This window comes from Polyergus mexicanus, unplaced genomic scaffold, assembly GCF_030449975.1.
Source record: "Polyergus mexicanus isolate NDT 795.1 unplaced genomic scaffold, iyPolMexi1.0 SCAF_16, whole genome shotgun sequence".
Taxonomy (NCBI): domain Eukaryota; kingdom Metazoa; phylum Arthropoda; class Insecta; order Hymenoptera; family Formicidae; genus Polyergus; species Polyergus mexicanus.
In genome coordinates this window covers 1,031,105-1,050,898 of record NW_027223336.1, presented here as the reverse complement: position 1 = coordinate 1,050,898, position 19,794 = coordinate 1,031,105, and the positions used below count along the sequence as shown (strand labels likewise).

The 19,794-nt window shown below is 34.9% G+C and overlaps 1 protein-coding gene across 1 annotated transcript; it reads left to right on the top strand.

The window, feature by feature from the left end:
- Positions 1-1,915: 1,915 nt before the first annotated feature.
- Kal1 (Kallmann syndrome 1) lies at positions 1,916-18,323 on the top strand. The gene is made up of 8 exons (XM_070308649.1): positions 1,916-1,991; positions 5,896-6,020; positions 14,399-14,591; positions 14,997-15,335; positions 16,882-17,078; positions 17,408-17,552; positions 17,671-17,882; positions 18,096-18,323. Exons 1-8 carry the CDS (start codon positions 1,916-1,918, stop codon positions 18,321-18,323), a joined length of 1,515 nt encoding a protein of 504 aa, XP_070164750.1.
- The last annotated feature ends 1,471 nt before the right edge of the window (positions 18,324-19,794 follow it).

The window sequence follows — 19,794 nt, the reverse complement described above, 5'->3', positions numbered from 1 at the left end:
TCCCCCGAGGGTGGAAGTTCTTGCCGCGAGAAGCGCCGGCGGAACCCCTTTCCTAATCGGGCAGTAACGAACCGGGCTTTCGTGTGGTCGAGTGGAGAACGTTGCAAGTAAGGGATTGATTCACAGGCAGTTATAATACCGCCAAACCGAAGGCCCTAATAGATTCAGGTCAATGCCACTACCGTTCTTCGAAGTCGTTTATTATGTGGGAAGAGCGGACCCCGTTCTCATGCCACACAGGTCGCCGGTAACCTGTGTGTGCAACGGATTCTCCGCGACGGTAGGATTCGCCAGGAACGCCAAAGTCGAAGGACCCATCGAGAGAGCCTCTCTCTATACACGGAGAGGATTCTTCCTCCGCAAGGTATCCTCTTTTATTTCTACGTGTGCCTCTCTCGATGCGGTTCATTGGACAAAAATGAAACACGATTCGATTCATCTTTTCTTTTTCCTCCTATCCTTGTATTTTTTTTTTTTTTTTTTTTGTAATTTTAATCACGTTGCGCTATCAGAAAACAGACGTGCTAAAATTGAATCACTTGAGCTGATATATAATAATAAATTTTAAAAATTTTTCATTATTGCAATAAATATTTAATTTAATACAATTTTCTGGACGCAATATAATATGCTTGCGAGAAACAAAACTGCTAATAATAATATATATCTTCTTTGTCGATTAAAATTGTAAAGTTTGCTGAGGGAAGTTGATTGGTAACTTTCTCACGCTTGAATGGTTACTTTTCGGAAAAAAAAAAAAAAAAAATCTCACGCCAAGTTGTTTTGACCAGTATAGTTATATGAGTGGTGTTTAAATTCATTTTTAAAGAATGTTTCTAGTAAAAGTCACGTATCGGTTTCTGGATTAATATATATATATATATATGGATGCTGTATTCACATGTATGTGCACAAGCGATACAAAAATATAAACATTATTTTTGCATATGTGTAAAATATAAAATAGGAATAAATAAGAAATTAGTATATAATCGTAATTCATATTAATCGTAATTCCTACTAGATATTTTTAACTGTTAAAAACGCATACTTGATAAATAAATAAATTTCTCTTTGAATAATCACGTTTTTATTACGCTGTAAAAATTATTTTGCTTGATATTAAAATAATATTAAATGATACAAATAAAAGAAAATCTTATAAATTTTAATGAATAATGAAAGACTCTCCATAGAGCTTTGTTCGATCCACGGTGTATGGTTAGAAGAAACAAGCACGGTTAGATTAAAGAAAGAACCCTCTTCTCCCTCGAAAAGAGGGGTCAAAGAGCGCTACCGTGTCCTCAAACGCAATGGGAACGTGCAAAAGGAAGAAAGGAAGGAATAGGAAGGAAGTTCTCCCGTCGTCGGTTCGGCGAACGCGCTCCCTGCGCGTGTACTCTTCGCTTGCGCGTGCGAGCCCCAGGACCCTTCCTGAAGTTAATGATTCGGTCATTGCGATGGGTGGCAGTGATGGTGGAGAGTGGTGGAAACCAAGTGGTGTGGGCCCGGTGTGTAGAGTAGGAGAAGAGTACGCCAGGAGGGCGAGAGAGCAGAAGGAGAGGAGGATCAGCCTGCACAAGAAAGTAAGCCCGATCCCAGTTCGAACGCTTCGGTTCCGTCTTACGGGTTTAGTCTTGTTGCGGATTGTTGCCGTGGCTGTGTAGTCGGCGGAAACCCAGAGATAGATAACGTCCCACGCAACCGTTATCAATTGGCGAGCGAGCCTGACAGCCATGTACCACCGATCGGGTCTCCTTTAGTAAGGACGACGACAAAGCGTCGTTCGCGGTGAAACGAGAAGCGCCCTGATCCAAAGAGAGATCCTTGGCGCTTATTCACCTCGCGGACAGAAATCCGCGTGATAAGATTCACGGTCGAGCAAGTCGCTCCCCGATAATCATTTTGCGATCCGATGCCGCACGCCGGCAATTCAACGTCAGCTGTAGCCGCGAAGAGAAGGCGGAGGCAGCAACCGGTCACCCTCGAAAGTACGTATGGGGATGTGAGGACGTAATGAATAAGAGACATACATCCACGATGACATTAACCAGTCGAGGAAGAATTAGAATAAAAATGTCAATTGCTTTGCATATTTTATTGTTTACGAAGATAATTTTAGCATTAACATAATTCTTATATATATATATATATATATATTAATTTACATAATTTATATTATACTATTGTAGATGTATGTATTAGAAAAAGTGTACATCTACGTATTAAAAGGTTTACAGATTAAAATTGTTGTTGATTAAGAAAAAAATATAACTCCGCAATTGATATTTCTATCTAATTAACCCTCTCGTTAAACAAGATATACGTGATACGTATATGATTTGCATCTCATATTTTTGATAAATATTTTTTTAAATTCGTATATACGGAAACTTTTAATTTTAATAATAATTAATTTAAAAATAACAAATTTAATTGAAATGATAAATTAATTACAATAATAATTTGAAATCAATTTTAATTACAATCTTTTTACTGCAAAATTTTGACACATAAATAGTTTTTTAAAAAGAAGAAAAAGAAGCTCTCTCTTTCTCTCTAGTATATATACGAGAGAAGAATTCTAAAAATAATGCATCATGATATTAAATAAGACATTTCGCGTATTCGAGTGAAAAAGTTAAAGTGGATTGACGAGAACCACTTACAGACTCCGGTCTTGCCAAAGTACCGTTTTAACTCAAAGCTTCCCAGAGTAGCACATTCGAACCCTTGAAGTATTCCCTTATTACTCAAATTCGAAGATTATGATCAAAGTAAATTGCACAGAGATTAAAGCTGTCGTCAAACATTTCAAGGAACAGCCAAGTTGTCTAATTAATTTAATATTTAATTAAATTCAAAGTATCCCTTTGATATATTGTATATTCAATGTAAATGTAAAATTTAAAGTTTTACGGTAATCTGGCAAGAAATATTGAGCAAGCTTAAGTACACACACAAGTATTTATTGTAAATTTGCAAAATTATTGCATTTAAATATACGTGTAAAAATTTAAAAAAATTTTAAATTTGTAGAATGTATTGAAAGATATAAGCGAATCGTGAAATACAAATATTTTTCAACTTCAAATCGATAATAATAAGGATCTTTTTCATAACGTTTCGAAATAATGTGAAAATGAGACGAAAGAATATTATACGATTAATTTCTTAAATCAGTAGCACTTTTATCATACTATAATATTTGCAAAGCAGCAAGGCTATATTAATATATCGGGGGTATCGGATGATGTGCGCATTCCAAAACGCATAGCGTACTTTCCCGCGAAATACATTGAGATAAGCATAATGAGCGAGAAGAACGTTGAGACAGGGAATTATCGGTAAGATTAGAGACGTGGAATAAATCCAGCTGATATTAAGGAATAAATGAATTATAAATTTCTATTTCAATCGTTTGTGCAAGATGCTAATAAGAATTAAAATAATAATAATAATAATAATAATAATAATGATAATAATAAAGGAAGAATTTTGTAGAAAAAAGTAAAAATCAATCAATTTATCGAAATCAGAGAACAACCGCTCAATCCTCGATTATGCTGAACTATCTTTTTTTTTACACGATGTTAAAATTCTGGGTATTATATAATATAAATTGAACAGAGAGTTGTGAAAATAATTAGGCAGATGGCCCTGTTACTCATTATCTTCACATTTTTACTACTAAATATATCAACTTAATCTTCAGTTGGTGAGAAGAATGCATGTTTTGCGTGCAAAGTAAATAAAATTCAGAATTAGATTTAGCGTAATAAAAAGTATATTATCTTGTTTAAATTTACAGTATTAATTTGTTCAGGATTCAAATAATAAATTTTTTTCTGATCGAGCAAAATTGACAACAGTATTATACCATTTTAATGAGAAGTATAATCCCAAGTTGCAAGGTGACGTTAAATGACATTTTAATGACGTATTATTGATGTTGGAAACGTCATTAAGACGTTATTAAGACGTCATTTGATGTCAGCTTGCTACTTGGGATAATGTTAATAATTGACGGGAATATACTCGCGCGTTAGAATAAAGCGTGAGTGCTTGAACACACTTTCAAGAGGTCTGCTGTTAATTAACTGGCCCAAGTCGAGCCATTAAACGCGCGAATTGACAGCTGGCAAAAAATTAAAGGGTCGTCATGTCTCCCTGACGTTCGTTGTCGCTGGTAACCGACTCTTTCTCAGCCTTTCAGGACGAGTACGTCCTTCTCGGTGAGAGAAGGCATTAAAGTCACCGACAAACGCGGTTCTCTTTGACGAGCGATGTCGTAATACGAATCGATCATATATTAATATTCAATTAATGTTAACTATAGGCAAATTTGGAAAATTGAGAAAATAATATAAAGTTATTATAAATATATAACAATTTTATAAATGTATATAAAAAAAACTATGAGAGAACTTATAATTATAAAAAAATGTATTTTAATTTTTTTAATATAATATTTCGATTATAATAGTATCATAATATAATATAGTATAATAAAAAGAATGTATTTAATATTTTTATAATTAGTTGGAATAACAGAATAATAATTAATTATTTAATAATGTCAGAAACTCACGTATTTTCGCATTCTATTTTTTTTTCTTTTTCTTTTTTTTTTATCGGCGATATCCGCACAAGGAAATCGACTCGCAGATCTTATTTCTTACTTGCTTTCCCGCTTATTCATACGGACATGATCGATCGCGATCGTCGCCGGTGTACGTGCATCTTTCACATGGTTCTCTGTCGTATTATTCCGGTCTCTGCATTTACGTGAACGGCGAAAAAGCGGACGCGATCGCCTCCTACCTTCTTGTCAAGCCCCATTCGGAATTCCGAGGAGGCGCGCGGAATCGGCGCAGGTAGCACATATCCCGCGATCGCGACCGCGATCGAGCTAACGAGTACGTGACCGTATGAACCGTATACTTTTGTGCTAAAAGAGAGAAACGATCTCCGGGAGTTGCGCGAACGGCGGCGACGGATAGCTCGTTCTCTTGGTGCGTCGGGGGGGGAAAAAAAAAAAATGAATTCTTTAAGATCAACTAAATGACGCTCGGAGCTAACCCAGCAAGTAGTACACATTAACGGCATACACATACGTATCGCGCTCCCTCAGAACTACCGTCGCTTCGTGGGAGTAATGCCGATAGCAAACAGAATTGCGAACGTGTTGAGAAAGGGTAAGTGCCGATAAATAAACGCTATGTATAAGCATTGGTAATTAAATAAAAAATAAAAATTATACCAAGGAATTAAATAAAGAGAGAGAAAGAGAGTGAGAGAGAGAGAGAAAGAGAAAGAGCAAAAATTTACGAACAGATTAAAATTGTTACATACAGTTGTCTGTGTTTTTTATTAAAAGTCCTTTTTAATATTTAAAATATACCTCTTTAACATTTATTTTCTTTATTTTTGTTTCTTAATAAATTTCTATCTCCATTTTTTAATTTCTATTTTTTCATAGATTTTTAATTTTTTTTATTCCAATTTGCTATTTTATAATTTCTATTCTACTCTATTCTATTATTTTTTATATAATAAATTTTTCCTTTTATTTTTACCTTTTAATTCATTTTTTATTTTTTAATTAATCACAACGGCGATAATATTATTTGAAAAATATATATAATAAGAAATGTAATAATATTATACAGAAAGAGAGAGAGAGAGAGAGAGAGAGAGAGAGAGAGAGAGAGAGAGAGAGAGAGAGAGAAACATATCACACGCATATAAATATATAGATGATGATAAACGATTTAAATTATAACTCGCGAAATAATTCGATTTTAAAGCTTTGTGTTTACGTATCGTAAGAAAAAATATGCTTATACCAGTGGATACTGGGTAGTGTTAATAATACGATGTCTGCCTGCGCAGAATGGTGTCTGTGGTGGTTACTGCTACCAGGATGTTTAGCATCGTGGACGCGATATGTCGAGGAATACGACTCTATTAGAGTGGCCAGGTGTGATGCTCGATGCGGGGAGAATTATCCCGATGAGGTATGTATGATGAGGGCAAGTGTTGTGCAAATGAGATTATCTCATTTTATCTCATAACATCTATAATATTGTTATTACTGACAATATACTGTTTTTTCTTTCAAATAATAACATTGTTCTTTAATCTTTTGTATAATATATCACTATAAATTTCAACATAAAATTAACATATGAGAAATATATTTTCCATATAAAATATTTTTCGATATTTTGAATTTCATCTTCAAAACACTCATATGTCCAAGGTTTTACGGAAAGCGTTAGTAAATGAACATCGCATAGAAGAACATTGTCAAAACACTATTGTATTTGAAAGGATTAACGTCACAGGGTAGAATATTAGCATCGCATCGAACACCCATTATCCCTCGACAACCTCGATCGTTGGCGTCTATGGCATCGATCTGCGCGTGGCGATCGGTCGAAATAATCGGTTCGATTAATCAACGCGCTACATTGTACACGCCGCTGTCCGAGTGGAGATCGATTTTAATTTCGATGGCCGATTCGACACTCGATAGCGTCGGTAAATAAACTGGTTTCCCGCAATGCTTTGTCGCCTCCCAAGAGTCGCACAGACGCGCTCGTCGATGATTCATCCGAGGCTTGTCCAGGTTTTGCGGGTTCTCGCTCGTGTGTAATTAGTTATGCGAATCCCGAGCGTCCCTGAGTCCGCGCCCACTTGAATCATCGTCACGCTAGACGATTTATGAGGCACGCCGTGCCATCGGCCGTGGGACCTGACTCGAACGATATGCTAATTCGGTGGTCAACAACGGTGGATCGATAATACCTTATTTGGACCATCTTGGGCCAAAAGAAAATTTGCAATTCCCAAAAACGCGCGTTTCTCGGCGAACGGAAAGCATTATTTCACGGTTTTTCTCGGTGTTTTAACAAGAAGAATAAATATATTGACATCATTTTCATTTATTGTGTTCTTCGTTACGAAATAGTAAGGTGTCTCTCAATTTCTGCATCATTGAATACAAGCTTGTGAATCGAATCCTTCTAATTTCTGCAACAGCATCTCGCGTTTCTGAGGCTATTCGCTTGCATATCATAAATGAAAATAAAACGTATTTACTAATAATAAGCGAGAGAAGATAAAACATTTTAATTGGCATCGGGGACCGATAATGATATGAAAGAATACGAGCAATAACACTCATTGACTTACCGGTAACTCACCGGCGATCTCATCCCGCATTATTGCTGGTTTTTTTCGCCGGCATGTATACACACGTCATTACGAGCCCGAAATGATTCCGAGAGTCGATGGGCAGGGTGGATGAGGAGAAATGACGAAGAGATAGCCCCCGAGCTCTGACTAGCGGCCGACAATAAAGTCCCGAAGTAATGGCTTATAAAAGGGTTGCGGCAACGCACCAAGTCCGGATGCGCGCCTATGGCGCACTAGAAACGTATCTTCCGACATTATCGAAAACAGGTTCTTATCCCGAAGCACCGACAATTAATCTTCCCAATGGCATTCGATTGTACGTATCCGCGGCGCGCATTCAAGAATTTCGCGAGCGGTGAATGAGACTCTTCGTTTTCCCAACTTCGTTTCTGCCTTCGATCCCGATCGTCCTTGATGACGAAATTAATTCTTCCGTGCTTCCGATCGACACCGATGGATGCCTGCTGCAAATGAATATTGAAGTAAGCGAAATATATTATAATTATGAAAGAGATTGAGTATAAAAATGAGACAATTTATAAGATTTGTTATAGAGACGAGGAGATTTTGTATGAAAGTAAACTCGTGAATTATTACCTTTCATTTTAATGCTGAACCTTTACCATCTCCTCGATTCAATCTTATATGCAATTATTGATGGACGATAGATCGATATAAACTATCTTGGTAACTTCAATTTCCTTGGTGAAAGTAAAGCGTAGCATTTAATGCGCCAATTTAATAGATTAACCATTACTTCTCCAATTATTTTTAGAATAAATTTTGAACTGGGCAATTTCTCTATTTTATATAAGACTAAAATTTTTTTAAACTTATAAAAATAATTCTGTCTTTTCTGGCTCATTTTAGTTTGCATATTTGTATATTTTTACGCCATTGGATGTGTGAAGTATATTTATAAAGTATTCATCTTTCGCCATTCTAGTCGAATATGTTCTATCAAATTAATCACGTCACATTTTTTATCTTTACGCTGCCTATGTTATATAATCTTCCGCATTCTTTTAATATCGCTCACTGTTACTATAATTAGCTGACGTGATAGTGGCCGTTGAACCTCGTTAAGAAATTAAGAATGTAAAGATGGGCAAATGTAAATTCCACGGTATGAATCACACGGCATCTTATCGGATATTAATCATTGATTATTCAACAATATAAAAAAGTGAAAAAAACACACAAAAATAATTAGCATGTATTATAATTAATTTTGTTAGCGCGACCATCAAAGTGAAATTCCGCTAGTAATTTTCTGCACGCGTGTTATAAGAATATTGAAGAAATCGGAAAGAAAGAGAGAGAGAGAGAGAGAGAGAGGGGGGGAGAGAAAAGATGCGCTTGCTGTTATTACAATTAACTTCATTAGCGTGATTATTATTGCAAAACTTCATTTTGGAAGTAACGTTTAATAAGCGAGCATGAATTCCTCGGTATCTCAATGCGGCGGCGTCCTTTAATATGTTGATGAAAAAAGATAAACCCCCGCCGTTATAACAATCGACTTCGTTAGCGCGTTCGTTATATCGCGGAGAACTCCACTGGGAACTCCACCGTTCGCCGATCAAATTCAAGTCCCGTACGCGGCGCCCTTTCGATTGTTAATTATCGGTGTCGTCGCTGAGAAAAGAATAAGTGGGAAGAAGCGAAGTGCAGGAGAAAGAAGAAGATGAAGAAGAAGCGAGAAGAAAACAACACTGGCAAAACGCCAATGGGCAATATAATTTTCTTAACGACGGCGATCGGCGGCCAGCCAATTCTCGCGATGAACTTCGATCGAAGGCCCCCTCGACTATACCGATCTTAATGAATACTTCAAACCGCGAAGTCTTTAATTGGGGTAGCCTACCGATGCGATAGAAAAAGAGAAAGAGAGAGAGAGAGAGAGAGAGAGAGAGAGAGAGAGAGAGAGAGAGAGAGAGAGAGAGAGAGAGAGTTAGAGAGAAGAAAGGGAGAAAGAATGAAAAAGAGAGAGAGAAAGAGAGAAAGGAAGAAAGAGAGGGGCTGCGGTGGAAACGGAGAAAGAAAGAGCAACGATCGGCTTGCATGATTTTTCAGTATTGCCGATCGACATTATCGCCGATCTTTGCAACGGACTACATTAGTCTTCTGCCATACCCTAATCTTCGCGATCACTTCACGACGGCCGCGCGCTTCGATCTTCACGAAGAAGCTCTCGACTGGAACAGATCGACCCCTGCGCGTCTTCGGCTCGATCGATGTGAAGGGCGAGAGAAAAAGGGAGAGAGAGAGAGAGAGAGAGAAGAGCAAGATCTGGTGAACTTCATTAGCCTTCTTGTATACTTTGATCCGCTCGATCGCCTTGGATATCACTCGGATGATCTCGGCGTGCATCGACGAAGTTAATTCTTCGATCGTGACGATGCTTCATCAGATCTCGCTGTTCGCTCACTTCGGTTTGCTCTTTTCATCCTTTTATGTCCTGAAGGCGATTATCACTCGCGATGCGAGCATTGCGAAACGGTCGATCGTTCACTTACTTCTTTTGATGCGTATCGAAAAAAGCGTGGCAGAAAAAATTGCGACGGGATACCTTCAGCTTTTCAGATTGTATTCTATATTTAAAACTTGAATTTCATGTCCAAAAATGATTTTCACATTAATATCTGTTTCTTCCACAAAGCTTAATTTATATACCATATATATATAAATATTAATTTTCATCTATTATTCAGGCTATTCGCACAGATGTAAAAATGTAGAAATATCTGTTGAAAAAATGCTTACAGCAAATGCGTTACAATTAAAAGAAAAGATAATAAAGAAGTTAAAGATAAAATTTATTAGGAATTTATTTTAGAAAATAATCTTTTTGTGATATTGTCGATTACAATTGAATGAAGAAAGGCGTGATATTCACTGTTTTATCTTATTGATTTATATATATAAATTATGAATATGGTAGAATGATATAGTAATCCTTGCAAAATAACCAATGTCCTATTTCGTAACAATATCGATGGTATTTATTACGTAGCAGCCCGCATAATAGTACGCCTTCTTTGTTACTCTTTATATTATCTGATATCACCTAATCACACGCAGGCGTTACTTGAGAATGGAGTTTTTGTCAATGATAAATAGAACCTTTAAATTAAACTTTTTTTGCAGTATTATTGCATACACAGAGAACTATATATAGAGATCTATGATAACTCCAAAGTATTACATATTTTATAATTTTATCCATTCTGTTACAATGTTCTGTATCTAAAGTTTTACATAATTTACACTCTTGCTTATAAAATAATTTACAAAAAGAACCGAGATCTTAAAGATAAATTAAAATCGTGTTATAATATTGAAAAGATATAAGAAAAATTATAAGAAAACTCTAAAATTACAGCACATTTTCGTAATCGAGAGAGAAAGAAAAGTACTATGTATTACCATGTACGTTGTAAATATATGCATAAGGTATGATTTTAAAATCTCATTTAAAATATTAGTCTGTTACAAAATTATTTACTAAAATTATCTAAGATATTAGTATAATTAGATTCACTTTAGGGTTTTGTCTAGTACTATATTTGGTAGTTAATTCTTAAATGACAAGTGGTATATTACATAAAATACCGTACATATAAAACCGTGTATATAAAAAAACAATGTGTTTATGTATCTAATATTTTTTTTATATAATTTTTTTTAAAGAATTTCCTATGTGTGTGTGTGTGGACACAAAGTTTGTCGAAATACTTTTGAGAATGTTTGATCAAATGTTCTTTCAGTTTTTTTTGGTGTAGACAATAGAAGAAAAAAATTGTGTACTTTTTACAACAATATTGTAAACGTAATCTCTTGGATTGCAAACGCGCGATATTTTGTTCTGCGGGGAACGTCCGGCGCAAATTCTCGGAAGCTAGTTCGGGGATATCTCCCAGGAAAAGAGAGTAGAGTCTGTAATACAAAAGTGTTATGAGTACGTATGATTTCACGAACAATACCGAGCACGATGTTACAGACGAGATGCGATCCTCGTTAAAATCGGTGAACTTTATTGAGCTGGTCAATGGCCTCGAGTGAGCACTCTCGTCGATCGACGAAGACGTCGCGGATCCGTTCTATTCCGCTAAACTCGGCTCGGCTCGGAGAGTGCTCGCTTCCCTCTGTAAAAAGTAGGCCAATAAGTAAGTGAACCAGTTTCCCCGACTGTTGCAATGATATATGTCGCGGTCGCAGCAGCGCGTTAACAAGTACACGATCCCGTTGTCAGGCCGCAGGAAAAGCTTCTTCTGCACCTCCTCCGGGTAGGGTCCGCGATTGAAAATCTCATCGGTCCCGCGACAGAACTCAGCTGTGCAGATTGTCCGATCTCTGAATTTCTAGGATACTTAACATCACAACGTATATTATAGTACATAACTAAAACGAATCATTTCAAAGGGAAGAAGTGAAAGATGAAAAAGTTCTTCAATTTTTTCTCGAATAATCACATAATATTTTGCGTGCTTCAAATTTTAAAAAATGACACTGTTAAAATTTTTAATATTTCATGTAAATTTCTTGTCATTTTATTTTCTTAGTTTTTTTTTTTTTTATATGATGTACGCGTTTCTCTTTTTCTGTTTATCTTTACATGAAATCTTTTGTTTATATTATATTAACGCAAAGCGCAATAAATAAACCATAATAAATGATATAGACATTATTGACAATATTGCCTGTTTTTAATGTATTTAAACAATACTTAGGCTATTTTTCATTTGCATGTGAATTATGACTTATAAAGAAGTAATTTATACGGTATTCTAAATCTTTCGCATGCTATTTTATAGCATTTACTCGAAATCTTATTCATTATAATTTATTATTTGGTTATTTAGGTTAACAAACGTAATATATGTGATATGCTGTGAGAAGTCATATAGAATTAGCTTTATTGGTTATCTAAAATGACCATCAATAATGTGTTGATTACACGTCGCGAAGTTTGATGGCATAAGATGTCACGTAACATTTTCGTCAAGTGCGCTCATTTGCAACGAGAATAACGCGTTTCCCTACATAGAGAGATTCTTTATAGGCCATCGATAGTCACATGCGCGCGTGTCACGACAGTAGATCATAAAACGACCAACATCCGACATGGCTCTGCGAAATGAAGCGCAAAACGTGTATCGCGTTTTGATCATAAACAACGATTAACGATTCTATCTTCGGCAACGTCGGCACGTCTATTTAGAAGCTAACAAAGTGTGTCGCGATTTGAAAATTTGATACGGTACACGATTATTTTATAACATGACTTTGAAAATTTGCCTCGAGTCCCGCGCTATTAAGCTTAACTCGTACTTTGCGAGGCTCCATATACGCTTATAATCATGCATTTTACTGCGCCGTTGGCGCTTATCTTATATGTTGAATTTTTTCGATCGACTTCATCGGGCCGGTTTTCTCTCGTATCTACATTGTACGAAAATAATGACGGGATAAAAACACAGCAGCGCGAGTTAAGTTGAAATATACAAGGTGTCCGGTAAACATTGTGCCAACACTCGTGAGCGGGTAGAGCATAGTAAACTGAACAGAAAAGTCCTGTAAAATTTTTTTCTTTAACGCTTAATAAAGGAGTTATTATTGAGTAAAGTCTGGTCAATCAGCGTCGACTTTAAGCCGGACGGAGGTCGGTGAGCCTGCCTGCCTGGTAGCGTGCGCCGCGTAGCGAGCGCTCACGCACACTATTAGGCGCGCAGTTGAAGATCGGCGCTGATTGGCAGACTTTTTTCAATAATAGCTTCTTTATTAAGCGTTATAGAAAAATATGTTACAGAACTTTCCTGTGTAGTTTACTGTGCTCTACCCGCTCATGAGCGTTGGCACAATCTTTACCGGACACCCTGTATATGAATAAGCACCTTCATCTTGACAATCAGGAATACGCCTCGGGGATCGTTTAAAGGAACTCGCATCGGAACGGAATCGAGAAGCGGCAGTTTCGTAACTATGTAGCGAGGATTGGCTTCCACGAAAATGGCAGGGAAGCTCTCAATCGCGGGAGAACTCGATATCGGCAGCAATTTGTTGTATTTTTATTTTTTTCCGGCAATTGACCGTATCTTTTTCGGTATCGGCCGGGATTGGATCGGATCGCGAATGGAGCAGATCAGAAGTGCTCCGATTAAGACAGCATGCTGTGAAGTTAGATTCGACCTTGATAAATACGCCCGCAGAATGAGCGGTGAAGTAACAGCCTTTTACACGAACCATTGAATCAAATGATGATACGAGACTGGAAGAGTAACATTTTTAGACTTATACCAGTTTTCGTGAATAATGATTTGGACGGGATAAAATTTTGTAAAAATTTTTCATATATTTTCTAATCGCAGAATTTAAAAAATCGTAATATTTTATGTCTTAAAAATATTTTAACATTGTAATACAATAGAATTACAATACACCAATTTTGTTGGTTGCCTCAAATTTTATAACTGCAATAGATTTACAATTTTTGAATCGATTTTAACTTCAATTCTTTTCTTATTAAATCGTCAATATAAAAATATTGACGGCTCTCAATTCAGAGCAGAGTGCATTTATTAATATTAAAGCGTAAGGATGAGAACTCAAGCAGCAGCTTCTTTCGTCTTTTTACACCGCACCATCGACATTGCATCCGCATCTCGATTTACACTTCCGGTGATGAAGATGGCGATGAAAATATCATCATGTTGCGTGACGCAAAAACTGGATCACTTATCGCCGCTACGCGTATTTCAAGACAAACGTGTTTAATTAATTATAAGTGTTGCTAATTTGATAAGTGTTTGTCATTAGATTTCGACCATCTCCGGATGTCGTAAAGTAATGAAACCATACGAATCTAATGTGTATAATTTTCTTCTACAAGAGAACAGAGAAATATTTTTCATGGAATATTTTTTCCTAACTATCTGAATACCAATTAATAAATATTAGTTGAATATTATTCGATTCAATTAATTCAATTCAATTAGTAATTGAATATTGGTGTATTAATATTATTGCATATTTAACCATCAAATGATTTTGAAACAATAATTATATTTATATATAAAAATATTCATTTTGTTTACTAGTATATATTTCCTGATGACAAGAAGTCAAAAAATATATTAAAAACAAATGTTAAATTTCTATAAATCTTTTGTCGTGTTTTATCATTGTGTTGTAGTGCGTGGAAAATTGCCTGGCGTCGAATTATACGAAACCTGGTTATTGCCCCGAGAGAACGTCGATGACGCCCTTCGAAGCCGCCTGCTTGGTCGCCTGCGTCGATGACTCCCGTTGTCCGGATTTGGCCAAGTGTTGCTCCCACGATTGCGGTATCACGTGCATGCATCCTGTCGGTCTGGACAGTCGAAACGGTGAGTGTAACAGCGCAATCAGTGTCTTGAGACAAAAGACGTCAATCAGACTCCTTTCTTATTTATACTTTAGCTAATTTTTATATAATAAAGCTACAAAAGTTTTAAGGGACAAAATTTTAAAAATATAAATTATACAAAATGCTGTATTATTATTTTTTAACTTTTACTTCAAGTAGACTCCACTTTAACATATGCGATTTAATAATTAATTATAAAAATATTAATGATAAATGACAAATTTAATTAGCAACAATAATGATTTACGTCGATATTTTTGCTACAAGAAAATTGATCAAAGATCTCGCAGATGAAATAAATTGTTAGAAATTAGATTTTAATAAATCGCTTACCGTAAACCTGTGCCATGAACTTATTTGAATCATAATATTTAATTTAAATTAGATCTACCAGCTGTGCCGGAGAATCTACAGATACAACAACAGAAAAGAAACCTGGTGCTTCTGACATGGCGTAACGGCAGGCCGGGAGTCAGCAATGTATCTGTCAACGAGAACGATAATGACGCGGTTCGGTATCTAATGGAAGAGCGTCATCTTGTCGGTCCTAGATATTTGGAGTCCAGGCTAAGTTCCTGGACCGTTTGTCACGTATCGACGAAGCCGCACGCGACTCTTCGAGGTCGGTTAAAGACGGGACACTGGTATCAATTTCGTGTGGCAGCCGTCAATGGAAATGGATCGCGCGGATATTCGCAACCCTCCAGACCCTTTAAAACAAAAGGTACGTATATTTAAGGATGATAAGGGTAAATCTATACAATCAACTATTGGCAATTGTTTATCGTATTGGATAAAAACTGAAAAGAGTGATTCTTAACTGAATAATTTAAGAAATAAAAAAATATTTTTTTGAAAAGAAAAATAAGTTTCTTTACAGATAACTGACATATAACTTGAAGAGAAAATTTTTAGAAACAGCCAAGAGCATTTACATATATGTATAACATATTATATACATTATATCAATATATATATTATAATATTATAATTAATATTGAAAATACATAAATATAAAAAATACATATGTAGATAAAATGAGAAAATATCATTAGAGAAAAAATATCGGATTAAACTTCTAAATGTCGTAAGTTTTTATATCCTAATTTATTAGCCATTATATACATACATATATCGTTAAATAAAATTGTACATTTTATTGACGATTTAAATCGATATCAAGTATTCGTAGAACACATTGTTCATCATTTCTGCATTATAAATTGATTGACACGAGGTAAACAATAATTTAAGGATGTTATGGAAGGCTAGAGCTATTATCGTTGATTGTACGAACTTGTGGAACAACTCGTTTCTCACGCAAGGTCGACACGCTTCGCCGAAGAAAATTTACTTGTGAATACGTTTGTATTTGTTTGTTAACTGGGAATTCTGGTCATTAACCCGCAGCGAAAAGTTCCAGAGTCATGTTAATCGCTTGCGCAAATCGCCATGGTAAGGTATTGCTTACCGTTGGCCTCTCGCACGCAAATTAAATTTCGCAGATCAATGGCCAACGTGAAAATAAACATTGAAATGTCGCGAGTGCGATTGTAGGATTCGACAAAGAAAGATAATCGTAATCATGTGCGAGTCTATTAATTTAATTATTAATTGAACAGCATAAATATAAATTAAAGTGTCAACTATTATTTTGAGCCGGTGTCTCTCAAACGGATCGTTAATACTTTTTCATAAATAAATTTTCCGTTTCCATCGCGTTTCATGCCAAACAGGTTCGATTTATAAAAATCAAATGATAATTAGTATGACGAACCCATCAACAGATCATGCAAAACCGGATTAAGTGTTCAAGTTGTTTCAAAGTAGCTAAAAAGTCAGATAAAAATCAAATATTCCGACGGTTATCATTTCACATCAGCTAAGCCAGGACGTTTCTTTTATTATTTCATTTATTATTTATTTCTTGAAATTCCAAATTTTCTTTATTTATTATTTCCTTAGATTATTAAAAAAAAAAAAAAAATCTTTCTCTCTCTAAATGAATACTATAATAATGACAGTTTCTGTCTCTCCCTCTCTCTCTCTCTTTCTTTCTTTCTTTCTTTCTCTCTCTCAAAACATTCTATGTTTTGACTCTTTTTATTGCTCTTATTATATGTAACTGTTATACAAACAAATAAAGAGTTAGAGGATGAAATAAAAGAGAAATATTATTTTACGCTATAAAAGGGTTGTTAATTTTGAAATTAAATTAATAGTATACACTAAAAAGCAATTATCTTAGTAGGGGATTTTGATCGTTGCAGAGCCGCGAAACCCGAAGGAACCGCAAAACTTGACCTTATCTAATGCGCGTCTTGTCGGCGGCAAGCTGCGAATTAACCTACGATGGGTTAAACCGGCATCGGATGTGCCGATATCGTTCTACAAAGTGTTTTGGAGCAGACTCATTCATGGGCCAACAAACGATTCCATTCTCGTCTACCACAAGACGATTCTTAAAGTAAGCTTATTAGCGGATCAGAAAAATTTATTTTAATTCTTATTTATGATAAAAAAAAACTAAAGACTAATATTGCGTTAAATAATTAAATAAAAATATATGTTTGAAAATAATTAATTGTCGCTCTATACAAATGTTCAAATGTTCTAAATAGAGAGTTTGAGCGGATAAAATCCATAAGATTCGTATTTTAAAGCGATATAAGCTTTATACAATAAAACGTGAAGTGATGTACGAACGTGATCCACTTTGGTTCTAAACGCTCGTAATTTTACCGATAATCTTCACGTTGTTTCGACGTAATTAAAATTTCCGTGCGCGTTTTTCAGGACAAGACATGCTATGAACTGAAGAATCTGGAGCTCAAGTGTCAATATTTTCTGCAAGTGCAGGCGGTAGCGGTTTACGGCGGACGGCGTCTGACATCGCGCAAGGCATCCAAGGTCTTCAACAGTACAGATTACATGGCATACGGTAAGGTATCAAACTGACTCATCTTCGATGCGATAAGATCATCAGTCCTCCCCTCAGTCTCCCTTCTAAGTCCAGTGTAGTTGGGATAACCAACGAAAGCGGTGACCTTTCATTGAAGCCGACGTCGGGAGACGTTCTCGCAGGTGCGAGCGAACCCAGGCCGGTCTCCACGTGCGTCGCATGAACTGTCAGTGTGGAGAAGTCAAAGCGCGTTTAGTTTGGCCGACGAACGGCGATGTCGGCGCATATAATGTCACGTGGCAAGAGGAATCGTGCTCACGCGAGAAAGGCTCGGAACGACGGAAATCTGTTGCTTGGAAAACAGTTCAGGTACAACGCTCTTGTAGTTTCTTCTGTCTTGTATTCTCACAAACAATTATTGCAATCATTATTATCTTCGCGAAAAGCGCACGAAATAAAGTGTTAAGTTTGATTTCGAATTATATAAATGCGTATCACCGGTATGTAAACAAAATAATAAATGTAAATTAACCGAAAAATGAAAAATTTTAAGTTTTAATTTATTATTACGAATAATTTCAGACATCGTATTATGATCTACGACAACTTCGAAACGACTGCATGTACAGCGCAACTGTGCGAAACATATTGAAAAACGGCGAGAGCGACGATCATGGAACCAGTATAGAATTCTTCGCGAGCGGATGTCAGGGCGATCAGAAGCGGCAAAAGTATTCGCGGCGGAAGGCAGGACGATGTAAGAAATCGTCCAGATCAAGAAGGCAGTTCTCCGGTCTATTTGTGATATAAATTTGCTGGCTGCGTATGTAGGGCAGATAAACAAACTGTAATTGTAATATTCATAATATATGAATATCCTAATAATAATCTTTATGGAGATTATGAATATTATTTAGCTACTTAATTTAATTTTTTATAGTTAATAAAAAAAAAGAGTTACACATCAATTGTATCCAATAATGCAATATTGCAAAAACTCTCCGATGTCAAAATGTTTGAAGTAATTTGTTCGAAATAAAACACTCAGAGAGAAAGCATGACGCTTCTGCTATATATTGTTCGTATAAGAATGTATAATGTTTTTATCGTAATGTCTGGAATCGTAACAATAAATATCTGCATATTAAATTAAAATTATATTTGAAAATAAATATACTGAGAAAATTAAATTAAAAAAAGGAAATACGTTTATATTTATTTGAGAAAAGTATAATTATTTGTAACAAAAAATATAAATTATATTTTTTGGACATGATCTATATCCACGGTTTCATATCATTAAAAATTGAGGAAAAATTTTATCGCGTTAATTTTCACTTAAAATCTTGAATAGCATATTTACCGTTTTTGTTTTTTAATATGTTATACTTTAATTAAAAAAAAAAAAAAAAAATCACGTATGATATCATATAGATGATCTCAAGAACTTAAAAAATAAACTGTAGATATATAAGTTCTTGATTATATCACGTACGCAAAAACGCCGTTTATAAATGTCTATGATAAGTCTAAGGATAAATGGTATGAGGAATATTTAGCATAAGTTTATCAAGATGCGAATATGAAGAAGCAAATATGTGGATTATAAACTGAACTGATGTAAAAGTTTAGTATAAATAAGATATTTTTTTAATAATTAATTTCATTGTTTTATATTGTATCTTATTCGTGCGTTTTAGTTTTTATAAATCAAGATAATAATATTTATTCTTTTACCATTTAATTATACAAACATGATATATAATACATTTTAAATCGATTGATATTTTTATGCAATATAAAGTAATTTTTATAAAAATCAAATTATGTGTGTGTGTTTTATTTAAAACTCGTCAATACATATACGTATTTATAAAAACTAGATTTTAATATCAAGATTAATCATTAATCAAGAGAGAATTTCCATATATTTTAACTATTGTGGGATCGGTTAAACTTTTAAAATAAAAGTCTGAAAATGCTAATGAAATATATCAGAATACGAAATATATATAAACTCACCACCATGATAACAAAAACAGATTGTATTTTTTAAACCAAAAGTTTAAGCTTCAAATTATTAGCCGTTACATATAATATTGTAGTAAACATAATAGTAATATAAAAGTATCTATTTAATAATAACTATTAATGACTATTTAATATTAAAGACAAAAGTTTACATTAAAGTTAAAAGTAACAGTAGTAATTAAAAATATATAATTATTATTAAAATTTAAAGTATAAGAATACACATTGTTATCAATTTTGTTATATGTTA